The sequence below is a fragment of the Chrysemys picta genome, chromosome 6 (assembly GCF_011386835.1).
Source record: "Chrysemys picta bellii isolate R12L10 chromosome 6, ASM1138683v2, whole genome shotgun sequence".
Classification (NCBI taxonomy): domain Eukaryota; kingdom Metazoa; phylum Chordata; order Testudines; family Emydidae; genus Chrysemys; species Chrysemys picta.
In genome coordinates this window covers 24,852,221-24,866,206 of record NC_088796.1, presented here as the reverse complement: position 1 = coordinate 24,866,206, position 13,986 = coordinate 24,852,221, and the positions used below count along the sequence as shown (strand labels likewise).

The following is a 13,986-nucleotide window of genomic DNA, read 5'->3' as shown; positions in this document are numbered from 1 at the left end:
ACCAGTTAAGGCAGGCAGGCTAATTAGAACACCTGGAGCCAATTAAGAAGAAGCTGCTAGAATCAATTAAGGCAGGCTAATCAGGGCACCTGGGTTTTAAAAGGAGCTCACTTCAGTTTGTGGTGAGAATAAGGAAGGTGTTTGGAGGAGGCCATAGGGAAGTAGCCCAGGGAGTTGTAGCTGTCATGCAGCTGTTACAGGAGGCACTATAGACAGCTGCAGTCCACAGGGCCCTGAGCTGGAACCCAGAGTAGAGGGCGGGCCTGGGTTCCCCCCAAACCTCCCAATTGACCTGGACTGTGGGTTCTCCCAGAGGGGAAGGTCTCTGGGCTGTTCCCCAACCCACATGGTGAATCTCTGAGGCAAGAAAATCCACCAATAAGCGCAGGACCCACCAAGATAGAGGAGGAACTTTGTCACAGTTGATAAAATAGCCCTGATTCAGTGAAGCACTTAAGCATGAGCTTAATTTTAAGTTTATTAGTAGCCCTTTAATGTTAAACTCATGCTTAAATACTTTGCTGAATCAGGCCTGAGTGAGGAAGTTTTGAATAAAATACACGATGGTCACCAGGGCAGAAAACATGCCCAAATGACAGTGTGTTAGCCAGGTATAAGTAGACAGCCAGAAAAAGGATACTACCATGCATGCTGTCAGGTTAATAAACCAATACAAAAGAAGGGCACTTTTCCATGTCACATCTTGAAAGTGTAAGTTTATTGATCTGTGTGAGCTAGACAGTCGCAAGTACATAGCTGCTATAGCCATTAGTCAGAATGTTTACAAATGTGCATATGCCGCAAAAATGAGCATCATTGGAAAGTTAAAGAATATATTTGCTCATTGGGGAATTCCAGAGAAACTAGTTACAGACAATGGTCTACAATTTACAGATACAAATTTCATGAAAAAAACGTTCACTTCCTATTACTATTAGCTCTCATTATCCTTAAGAGAATGGAGAAGCTGAAAGAGTTAGATAGCTAAAGAAATTTTGTAGAAAAAGGCATTCTTAGCTTAATTAATTTATAGAGCAATGCTGAATGCAATGACTAAATTCAATTCAGCTCTATTGACGCTCAATAGACAAATAAAAACTATAGATAGTTGAAGAATTTGCATCCTACATGGTGAAAGTTTAAAACGTGCTGATAAGAGAACAATAAAAAAATAGAAAAGTCATCTTGACAAGCACAATTCCATGAGAACTTTTCCAAAACTTCAACCAGGAGATGCAGTAAAAGTCAAATTGGATGGAGAAGAAGGTTGGGCAACTTCTGCAGAGGTGAAAGAGAAGGAAGTTTCACCAAGATCTTATTTGGTACTAACAAAGAGTATGTTATGCAGCGAGTCCATGTTGCTCTGTGCCAGAGGTCGGCAACGTTTGGCACGCGGCTTGCCAGGGTAAGCGGCGCGGGCGAGCGATGTGCTGGCCGTGGCTTCCCGCCGCCCGTGTTGGCCTGGGACGGCGAACCGTGGCCAGTGGGGGCCGCGATCGGCCGAACCTGCCGCGTCAGCAGGTAAATAAAACTGGCCCGGCCCGCCAAGGTGCTTACCCTGGCAAGCCGCGTGCCAAACGTTGCCAACCCCTGCTCTCTGCTGTATAGAATGCCAGATAGAGCACCATCCCAGGTAAACAAAGCCGGAACCTGAGTTGCCTAGAAGATTGTCCTTTCATACCTGTAATATATATTATTATTTAATAAATGATTCCCTTCAAGAACTTTGATTCAATGATTCCATATAGCATGACAATTATTTGAAAGTTCACAGAGAAATTTTACTATTGCTCACACTGTGTTCTTGCACTTGAAAATTAGCTTGGAAATATTCTAAAAGGTTGTAATTAGAATTTATCTAGAAACGGTATGTTAAAAATTGAAACATTAGGAAACAAGGGTTAGATATCTCTGCTAATATTAATAAGTATTACAATTTCATATACATTATGGCTTTTCAGTAATTTGTCCTCATTTAATTGAGAGAAAATTCAGTTTTCATTTACATTATTAGTTTATTAACTAGAAATTATGAGATGCTGTATACAATTAACAACTGTTTGTGTTATATTCCATCAATATTAACAAAAGATGACTTTGCACATAGGACTGGGAGATGTTCTATTCCTATAAAATTATTAAAGAACATATTACTAGTCAACAACTAAAAATCAGCTTCATTTTATTTATCAGAATATTTTACTGAAATAACCAAACATCTTTAATCAAATGCACTTTTATTTAAAGCAGAGTATAGATAGCATGTAATATGCTTAATTATTATAGGACTTGACCTGCAATCCTTACTCACATCAGTAGACCACAAGTCCTAATTCCTACAAAAACCTCCCTTACTGTTTAATTTTTTTTTCATATTTTAACATCTTTATATATTTCTCCATCAGTTGATTGTGTCTGTTCATCTCTTTGTAGAATCACTTTAATATCCTACACACAAAAAATTTGAAAACAAAGTTAAAAGGACGTCAGGTAACTTTTAGGTCACAATTAAAACTGTCATAAATTAGTAAGTAACAATCTCTGCCTTTCCAGAAGCTGACTATCCTATTAATGAGCAGGAAGTGTAGGTGTATAACTTGCATTTTAATTGGGATTTATTCATGTAAATAACTCTTTCCATCAAATAAGATACTCAACATATTCTATTTAAGAAAAAATTGGCATTGTCACTGGGCTAAGGCTCAATAGAATATTTTGTAAAGAAAATTACATCTTTTCATTTCATTTGTATAATGCCAATATCACAGCTCCATACTACTGTAACATGATATTATCAGACCAAACAATTACAGGTTAACATGTCATGAATTAAAAAAAATAATTGTCTACTATAGACATTAAATATTTGTATTACAGAATAAACCAATCACTTCTTTTCCACTATGGAATTGTTATATAATAACAAATAAATAATAAATAATAAATAAATAATAATGTTCCAAATAAATCAGTATATGGTGTGGTGCTTCAAGCATGTGATGGGGATGTCAAGGTGTATTGCTCTTAATTTATGTCAAGTTTGGATTTTAAGTAACCAAATCCACGAAATTCAGTGTTAAGGCTTAAATCTATCTTCTTATCTAGGCATTGGAGGGTTCTTGAATCAGTGTGTGTTTTGTACTACAAATGCTACAATACCTAGAGAAGAGCTTAGGAAATGGTGGCTGACTCAGAACCTTTCCTTTTGCTGGTTCAATTTTGACAGTTAATCTTTGTGAAAAGATTCTTTCTTTCCTATTCTATGTAATGTGTAACTAAAATAATAAAAGAAAGTCCCATGTCCCATGTTGATGCCTCTGATATATCTGTCTCACTACATATTTGATACAATGGTATGAATTTTCACCATAGATTTTTTATCTATCTGCCTAACTTCGGGTTTCCTAGCGTACTCTCCACGGCAGTATCTAGGTGCTTCCCTAGTAAGTTAGGTCTGCATGGTGGCTTCGTGAATCTTTTCCTCTTCTTTTCCAAGAGAGGAGGCTCTACTTGGCATATGAACAAATGTGGCTTTTGTTGCTGTTTTTGTTTTTACACTCCTCTCTCTCTCTCTCTTCCTGTCCCTCCCCCATTAACTAGACTATAAACCAGTGGTTCTCAAACTTTTGTACTGGTGACCCCCTTCACATAGCAAGCCTCTGAGTGCAACCCCCCTTATAAATTAAAAACCCCTTTTTTGTATATTTAACACCATTATAAATGCTGGAGGCAAAGCGGGGTTTGGGGTAGAGGCTGGCAGCTTGGAGGTGAAGATAAGGAAAATGAGAAACTGCAGCAACTTTTGGAGTAATATGTGTCTACATAAAGGCAGCATGCATTTACATTTTTGTGCAGTTTTTGGTATTTATAATACATTAATTTATTAGTTTCCAGCTTTTTGTGTCAGGTGATTTCACACAAACTACTTCCCCCCCACAGATTTTGGTAATACTACCAATTGTGTAAAGAAGATGAACAATTAAATTAAAGACATAGTGTACTGAGTTTTCAGTAAAAACATGAACAGCAATCTATTAGCTTTCTATTGTTTGATATTAAAACATTGATGATTACAATTTTACCTTAAGCAGAAAACATATGTGAAAAATATTTTTTCCAGGCTAAATCCACAGGTTTTATAAAATAAACCAGATTATGTTCAAATACTTCTTTCTCAGCTAATATATTTTGTCCAGCTTTTCTCTTTTTTGCAATCACAAAATTACCCATAATTGTTGATAGTCCACCAGACAAACACCAGTAAAGCATTTCACTGGCCTTTTGTTTTACAAGTTAGTGATAACGCTTTAGGATTAGCTGGAAGAGTGGTTTAGTTTAAAACAGTCCCTTTTCAGCACAATGAGTCAGAAACAGACATTTCAGTTCCGGTTATACAGAAATAAAATGTTAGCAAATGGAAGCGTCAGCAAGTTGATTATCAGTACTTATCACTACTACATGAGGTAAATGCTGATACCAGTTAATTGTAATGCTTCTGACACTCTAGAATGTGTGTTTTATTACTAAAGTTTTTACTTTAAAATATATAGTTGTGAAAAATCAGTAAAACTGCAAGAAGTTACTATTTATTATCATGGAAAAAGTGCAGAGGGGCACCTCTGACATGCTGTGTGGGCAGGAAGCAGAAATTCTACATACAAGATTAAAATATATTTGTATAGTACAATATTACTTTAAAAATGAGCAAGGATTCATATGATCCATGATCTGATGCAGTGAGGAAAATGACAGCATAGCATTTAAGAAAACGGTACATGTACAAAGGAAACCTTCTTCTGGACAGCTTCAGTGTATGTAACCAACAATACAAAAGAAACCAAAGCTCTCAATGACCTCAAATGCACTGCACAGGTAACTCTTTCTGCTTCTGATCAATAGCTCCAATAGACAGAAATATGCTTTTCTTCAGTTTCGTGCAAGAATAATGTCTCGTTATCTGAACCAGTGTTTATCATTATTATTAGTAACTGAAGAAAAATGTTATTTTTTCACGTATGTTTACATTTCTTATGTCCTCCTTGACGGAACACATGATGGGCGTGAGACCACACATTGATCTCACTTTTCGTCCCTTTTAGGAGTTGAGTTAAATTTTCCACCCCTTGTGCATCAATACACCACACCACATAGAAAATGTTTCTCAAGTTTCAGAAGTATCATGAGCACGGGCTAAGAGTGATTCATCAAGGTTCCTCCTGCCCCAAGTATTAAATACCTTATCTACTGTGCACGGGGGGTCCCAGCTTGCAGTCCTTACTAAGTAGGGACTACAGGAATTGCCCTTATGAGTTGAAGCAGGGTATTTCTTCATTGTCAAATGTTATATCAAGTGTTGAATCCATATTAAGACAAACGTATGTTTAAAAAACTGCTGCTAATGTAAATTTTACAAATGTTACATGAAATGGTCTATGTAAACTCTTTGGAGCAGGGACTAACATTCCCTGTATGTTAGTACAATGCCTAGCATAACGGTACTCTGAATTTAACAAGGCCTATAGATGCTACTGATATGTAGATGGTTAATAATAATATTAAGTTATAATTACTTTAGGAGGAGCAGCCTGGAAGGAAGGGCCTAAATAGTTACATTTATTTAAAATATACATGTGTATCTATATCTATCTCCACACACACACACATATATATAAAATACTATATAAATGTAATTGAAATCTGAGCTTTGATATGCTAAACTAAGAGATTTGGAACAAAAAGGAACTTAAATAATCTTTATGCATAAATAACACAATGGTGTCAAATGCTTTAGAAAAACTGAGAGGTGAGGTGGGTGAAGTAATATCTTTTATTGAACCAACTTCTGTTGGTGAGAGAGAGAAGCTTGCAAGCTTGCACAGAAGAAGAGCTTCAATAAAAGATTTTACTTCACCCACCTTGTCCCACTAGTATCCTGGGACCGACATGGCTACAATAACATAGCATACATTAAAAAAAACTGTACATTTTATTTTGGATGAGAGACAAAAAAAGATAATGGCAAACTGGGGAAAAAAGATACCAATCATCAAACTGTGCCCATTGCCCTAATTAACTAAGATCAAAGTATTCCACTGGAAATAAGTGATTATTCTAAACAGTAAGGAGGTATTAGTAGATGTTAAAGATCTATTGTAGACTATTTTTGTAATTTTATTAGAATGAAAAGAGTATTATTAAAAAAATTTATTCAATAGAAATTGTTGACAGTTCCGAACGTAAATAAATGCTTACACACACACACACACACACACACACACACATGCACACACACACACACACACAGTGTAGGTGCTGGTGACAGGTGTAGACTGACAACACTAAAGAATGAAGTTGTCTGATAAGCCAAAAAATGGGTAGGTTGTGACAGAGAGCTTGCTCCACAGTTCTAATCTGGACAGAAAAGGACAGAGGTACAATGGTAATAAAATCTTTGTGTCTATTCAATCTTTGTGCTGAGGCTAACAAAAAGTACCAAACAGACGTGGTGATTTATGATATGATTACTGGTCCACAAGGAATTGGACTGAGCCAACAAACTCAATTCAAATAGGTCAGCAAACATACTAGCAGAGGATAACTATTTTTGATCAAAATGCCATTGGTTTGATTTGAACCGGTGACTCAAAAGTGAAAGGCTTTCTAATTCATAATCAGTTTCCTAAGCCAGCTAGTGCTCCAACATGTATATGTTAAAATCCTGAATTTTATATTTAAAAGAAAATATTTCATCTATATCTACCTAAATATTTTTCTGCAACTAGTGTTTATGACAGCAGAAGTAGCAACATTTTAACCTTAGAAACCACACCCTAGCTTTGCTATACTTATCTTGCAAAAAATCTCGAAATAGCAGTACTGCGGTTGAACTTCATTTTTTATAAAGATTTTTATATTCTCTTGAGGATATATGGAAAAATCTTTTATGTTAAAACTACTGTATTCTTAATTTTGCTTCCTTGGAAAAGGGAAGTTTATCTACCTATCAAATGTAGTTCTTTGAAGAGGTTGTCTGAATGGAACTACATTCCTGAGAGTGCATGTGTTTTGGACACTATGGTCAGAATTCTATGGAAAGGATATAGTGGCCACAAGGACAATGAGTATGCTCCTTCATGAATATGCACAATTAAGGCAAAGTTGTATAAGGAACTATGGCCTTAGTTTTCCCCCACTTGATCAGAATTTTAAAGAAAGATTCCAAAGAATTGGAGATTGTGGAACCACACCTGTAAGTACTGTTACTGGATGTAACTTTGCTTTCTTTTTCAGTACTACGAGTACAGATCCCCATGTCTGTTGAGATTAATTAGCAATAAAAACCCTCGAAAGAGAAAAGACTGACGGTAATCATTAAATAAAGATTTCAGGTCTGCATCAAGCCAAGTCAAGCTGCCAAGTCGAGATATGTATGCATCAGATCTAACTGCCAGATCAAGAGATAAATGTATTACTTGAGCTCCAGACTGCCTTATGTATCTTCAGAAATAAAAGTATTCCTGAGACATGCTGCAGAAGTAATTTTGGTCGAGAGACTATGTCCTAAGACCCTCAGGTACTATGCAAGTTTGCATACCCAGTTTGATCTTCTTAGGCAAACTTTGTAGATTGTGCCGCTTCTGAATTTAACCTGTAAGCTACAATGTAGGCAATTTATATATATTTAGTACTATCAAGATAGCTGCTAAGAAATTTTAACGTATTTAAAAATCTGAGCTCTAAGCTATGTAATAGCTTCTCTTGGAAGTGAGTGAGGTTTAGGTTAGACTACTGGGAGGTTAGCAGTTTAGTTAAGATGGAAGAAACAATGTTGGTTAGCAATTTATTATGGCCTTGGTTACTATAGTCCTAGCTTCCTATGCTCCTCCTGGCACAGATGGTCCAACAGTGGGAGAAGTTTGTCCCACAAACAGAAATAGTATTTCATCAGCAATGTCTGATCATTTGCAATGCACAATTATCCATCATTGGCAATTTTTAAATTAAGATTGGATTGGTTTTATAAGATATGTTCTAGTTAAAAAGCAATTATTTTGGGGGCGTTCTATAGGCTCTGTTATATAGGAGATCAGACTAGATGATCACAATGGTCACTTCTCGCCTCAGAATCTATGAATCGTAGACTTGCTGATGATTTGCTGCTTAGCGCATCAATAGACTTCGCCTACTTCTCCTTTGGCACTGATCTGAAAGTTCTCCCTGGTTTGGTTCTTTTGTTGGCAGTTAAGACTACTAGTGATCTAGAAGCAGGATGCCAATAAACAGAAGAAGAGGTCTGTGTAACTTGAAAGCTTTTCTCTTACACCAGCAGAAGTTGGTCCAATAAAAGGTAATGCCTCACCCACCTTGTCTCTCTAATATCCTGGGACCAACATGGCTACAACAACATTGCAAACACTGAAAAAACTTACATGTATATTGGGATACTTGATACTACTTATCTCTCCTCTTTGATACAGCTGGCATATATGCAGTGTGAGCCACAGGTCTTAAGATGGCCCCCAGGAGACCTTTGTTTATTGTACATGTTACTATGCCTTTCTGGTTCAACTGTAACATATTGAGTGATCAGCTAATCTAACCTTGACCCACCAAAAATTCCATATTCAGAGCTTCCACATTATATCCACACAGGACTTTAAAGTTCTAGAAATCATCAGATGGTGTAGTAAAGAAGATCCTACATTTGCATTCAGGGAGAAAGACTGACTCATCTTCTTGGGATCCTGATCATCTCCATTTACATCTGAAGAACCAGAATGCTTATCGATGTACTATGGACTGTAAATACACTCAAAGTTTTCTCAGGAGGGAAAGAAGTTGAAGGAGCTGACTTCTCAGAAATCTTCACCTGGAGACCTTCCCTTGGAAAACTGACTCTCAGTGGTTTTCACAACAAATTTTTTGGTGGCTTCAGAGTACGACCACCAACTCCTGCTGGTGGCCACTCTGACAATTTTTCCTAAAATACTTAATTAGATTTAAGAAAAACAAAGAAATATCCACATATGCATGTTCAAATCATCGTAATTCATTTATGTGGGTTTTGATTTTGCAGACTCAATAGTAAAAATAATGTACAGTTGTCTCTATTCTTTACTGGATTTACTTAACAGAACAGAAACACAAATGAGGTGCTTTACACATTCTTGCCTTTTTTGCTGTTGTTTTTGTTGTTTATTTGGTTGCTTTTTATTTTTAGGTGGGGAAGGTGGGGAACTCACCGGCTTCCTGCTCCTCCACTTTGTGTCTCCAGAAGGGGGCAGGGTTCAACCCCTGTTGGCAGCCCTGGGGGAGGGGCCACTGCTTCTCCCCCCCCCCACCCCAATCAGTACCCAGGAGGCTGTGACCACAAGAAAAGCCCCTGGTGGCCACATGCGGCAATGGTGGCCATATTTGAGAAAAAACTGTTCTAGAAGGTAGAGCCTATAAACTCTAATATAGCCGAAGAACACAGGTGGGTAATCTCAGCTTTCAATAACCTAGTTTACCATCAGAAATGTGAGACAGACACCAAACCCTAAGTTTAAATGAGGAAGGCTAGTCGCTGGGGAGGGTCTCAGATCTGAGAATCCCCAGGTGAGTCTCACATTCCATTGCATCAGGCACAGAGGCTGATCCGGAGAACTCTCAAATGTGAACCACCAGTTCTGAAGAAACATGCGAACTTGAGACCCTTGTGGAGTAATGGGCAAAGGAAAATGGAAAAAAAATAGTTCCTTCCCATGAGTCAGCCACAGTCCAAAGGATGAATAGCATCTTCCAGTGAAACAGACACAGAGCCTAGAGCCAATGCACTTATTTAGCACCAAGAGCGAAGGCTGTAGCAAATCCACTCCTGGGCTGAAATTTTGTAGGCCATATTTTCACTTACTCTAAGGCCACTTTACAGCAGTCTGGCAGTGAAAAGTGGCTGGAGTGCCAATAGGAATCTGGCCTAAACTGACCAAAGTTGGAGTAAAGTGACAGGGAGGTCTTTTTGAACTAAAATATAGTTATAAGAAAATGTTTTACTTATATAAGCACCATGGAGCCAAGGAATTCCCTCTAATCAGTTAACTGGACCTACAGAATTGCTTATTTCAGGTTTTTGATCCTTGTGAGCTACAAAATAGTTATAACGGGCCAAATTATTTTTAAAATGGGAGGACATGGGCATTTAAGGAATATCAAAAATAAATCTATTTTAATTGGAAACTTCTAATGAAATAAGTTTGCCAATCCTTTTATATTTTTCTGTTCTGGAGAGCACTTGGAAACTTATTGAGTGGCATCACTGCCAACACATGGACCATCATCATTAACACTACTTGTTGGGATGTGGGGTTTTACTATCACACCGTTAGGTCCTTTCCCTCAGCATGAAGAATAGTTTTACTGAACAAGATGAAGAGAAGGCAACTGATCAGCTCCTAAGATGTGAACCAAAGGTTCCTGTTGTTCCCCTTCCTAATGTGCCCATTTTAACCAGTTTTTTTCTTGTTCATTTGGATAATGTGGATTCAGGTAAAGCATTCTAGTAGCTTTATGTACAACAATGAGATAGCTGACACAGCTGTTTGTTTTGTGTTGCCTTACTCAAGACAGTGGCTAAATGCCACAATCTTTCTCAGTATTTAAACCTTAACACTAAAGTAGCAATGTTTTTTGTATTTACATAGCATGTTTTTATTTTTTAAATACTTAATTTTTTACGTTATTTATAACGTTTCATTCATATGGCATCCTATATAAAATAGAAGTGAGTAGATTATCTCATCCTTAATGACTTAGGGCCAGAACATACCATTAAGACACTAACTATGTAGGAGACGGAGCGAAGTCACTCTACCCAAGAAGGAGCTTAGAGAGACTGTAACTTAGCAGGCACAGTCCCTCCGTTAGATCTCAAGTACACAGGAGGAATGGGCATGTTGCACCATACCTTTAGCTGGCCTTGCCAGCTCTACCTGACCAACTCTAGGATCAGTCTCTTCCCTGCCCACGTTTGTGTGATTTGTACCCATGGGGGTGATCATCTCTCCTCTGAGTGCATGTATGTCCCTTGTGCATGGGGAAAGGTACAGCTCCTTGCACCTTCTCCCACACCAGGCACCCATGCAATGGCCACACACAATCTGGACTGAGCAATCTGCAATCTGCAATGCCCATAAAGAGTCTACACTTGTGAATTTGAATTATTTCTTACCATTGAATTTACATTTCTAAAATAGTACACATTCCAGATTTCTGTACACTTACAAAGTAGACCCTCCCAGAAACGAAATACTTACAGGAAGTTTGTACCCCTGGTAGTTGTTAATCAAGTCCTGAATGAAAGGATGCTTCAAAAGAATGGTAACTGGAATGGGTTTCAGATCCTCAGAGCCCAGTTCCTTGTATATTTTTCTGAAATGCTTCAAGAAAAAAAATCTTGCTTCATTTATTAGGAAAACTAAAAAATAATCACTTCATAAAACAGATGTGTATTTCTAAGATATTCTTGCTGAGGGGTTAAAACATTACTTTAAAAATATGCTGTTAACATAAATTACAATGATGTGCTTAATCTAAATGTTGTCCTTATATTGCAACAGATAGAACTTTCTTTAGCTTAACCAACCAACCTTATTATTACTGCCTGCCTTCTGCTGACTACTGAATCTATGGTTGTCACCAGCTTTACTTCCTTCATGATGGAACACTCTTTGTAGAGTTGCCATAGAAATTCTTCCTTCGTCTGTGCAGTGCAAGATTTCTCCTTTTTCCACCAAAGGCTCCTCCTTTATCAGCATATCAGTGTGGGAAAGAGACTGGGGAAAGAAAGCATTTATATATTATGATTCAGTGGTAAGTGGTCTAGCACTTAGTCATACATTTCAGTTTGACATTTATTAAGAATCACTGAGGATATACTTCCAAATATCCATTCTTATGATGGAAATCACCATACACAAACAAAATCAGTAACTGGAGTACATGGCTTTTGAGAGTAATGGGTACCCACAACTCCTGTTGACTTCAGTGGAAGTTGTGAGTACTCAGCCAGGATCAGATCCAAAGCCCTGGTATAGTAATACCTTTCAGAACACTGGAGGAAGTAGCTGCTTTCAAAATAGTCTTAACAATAGATAGATAGATAGATAGATAGATAGATAGATAGATAGATAGATAGATAGATAGATAGATAGATAGATAGAAACTGCTATTTGCTTTATTCTGTTTTTAATATTGTGTTCTTCATACTTTAGGGACTTATATTAGGGACTGCTAGACCAATACAAATGACAGAATTTTGTAAATTAGACTATAGGGGAAGTCCTCTCCAGGCACTGGGGAAGTTCACATGATGAAGGTAAGAAGGGATTCTTCTACTCCAGCCATTGAGCCACTCCATGGAGGCTACATTAGCCAAATGGTTGCAGTAGCCTTGCCAGGGCTCGGCATGGAAATGGGAAAGGAGAAAGAGTTTAGGAGGAAAGATCAGAATTTTTGGTTTTTGACAGGTTTAGTATAAAGGAGTGGTGGGACATCCATGAGGCAATATCAGATACAGGAACAGGGGAGAGCCCAGATAAGGAGGGAAGGCCGGGAGTAGAGATTTGTGAGCACGAAGGTGATTGATGCCTTAGCTACCTCTAGATTAGACTGCCCAATACACTCTATCTAGGGCTAACCATTAAGGCCACAAAGAAATTCCAATTAATTCAACAGTCAGCCCATTTTTTGATTAAGAGAGATTCCTGAGAGTATATCATATTAGTAGTATGCACCCTATACTGGCTTCCTTTCCAATATAGGAGGCTCAGGGTCTTTGTTTATCTTTGCCCTGAACAGCTCAGGGCCCACCTATCTCAGAGCCCATCTTTCTTTCTCTCTACCTCCAATCAGCAGGGGTTTTGTTACCAATAGAACCCTAGGGCAAAACTCTTGGGACTTGGTTGCTGAGTGTTTTCAGTGAAAGACCCTCAGCTGTGGAATTCCTTACCACACAAAATCAAAATATGTTTGAGTCTGGCAATCATTAGAATGTGATGCAAGATGCAACTGCCTGTTCAAGCCTTCCATCAGCAGCAACATTTGCACTATGGCACAGCAGTATCTCGTTGGAGAACGCAACTGCTGACTGTAAGTCCTTAAAATGCCAGCATAAAACAAATGAGCTGAGAGTATGTTCTGTTTGAATACATGAGACACACTTGGAGAAATGATGCTTCCCTTAAATTTACTATATATAGCAACTAGATATTGTGGAGATTGGCATGTTTGAAACGTCTAGCAGAATAGAGTGTTTTTCTGATTTCTTTATCTGAGTAAACTATTTTTCAAATCTCCGAACTTTCTTGCCTTTTAACTGGTGTCACAACATAACTTTTTAGTTTTAATTTTACTTTTTTTAGTGGAAAGGGGGAAACAAATAAGTGAAAAAAATAGCTAATTAAAGTCTAACAGTTGACATAATCCTTTATCAAATAAACATATGTATCCATGCTTCAATACAAAAATAATTTACTTGATAGACTAAAAGAAGTACTTTTTGGATAAGTACATATTCCAGCTCATGTGTTTAAATCATAACTTCTACTAACTTCTCTTTATAAACGATATCCAAATTAGACACAGATGCTAAAGCAACATCATTTATAATTGGTGTTATTTTTTAAAAAGTTATGTAAAAACAAACTAAGGACTTCAAAATTCTCTTATAAGCCTCTTTACTTCACAGAGTTTGACTAACTTAAATATACCCTTCTACACCACAACTATAGCTCACAGTATATTTTTTATTCCATTCCCCTTGGAATATTGTTGAACATATTGGGTGACATTTCGGACCCACAGAGGTCAGTGGCAAAACTCTTCCTGACTTCAGTGGAATAGGATTTCAGCCATTCACTCTTTTATATATTTAACACTACTAATAAACTGTAGACATAGGCAAAGAAGAACATAAGATGAAGGGATATTCTGAAAGAATGTTTTTCCAGC

At 37.4% G+C, this 13,986-nt stretch overlaps 1 protein-coding gene across 1 annotated transcript in view; it reads right to left on the bottom strand.

Moving 5' to 3' along the window:
* Positions 1-551: 551 nt before the first annotated feature.
* Positions 552-13,986, bottom strand: part of LOC101938336 (sperm flagellar protein 2-like) — a 36,558-nt gene continuing 23,123 nt past the window's right edge. Inside the window, exons 6-8 of the mRNA XM_065598862.1 lie at positions 11,625-11,810; positions 11,292-11,414; positions 552-2,448 (exon numbers count right to left, since the gene is read on the bottom strand). Of these exons, the coding sequence (XP_065454934.1) occupies positions 2,371-2,448; positions 11,292-11,414; positions 11,625-11,810 (387 nt within the window). The 3' untranslated portion in view covers positions 552-2,370. The remainder of the gene's footprint in view (positions 2,449-11,291; positions 11,415-11,624; positions 11,811-13,986) is intronic.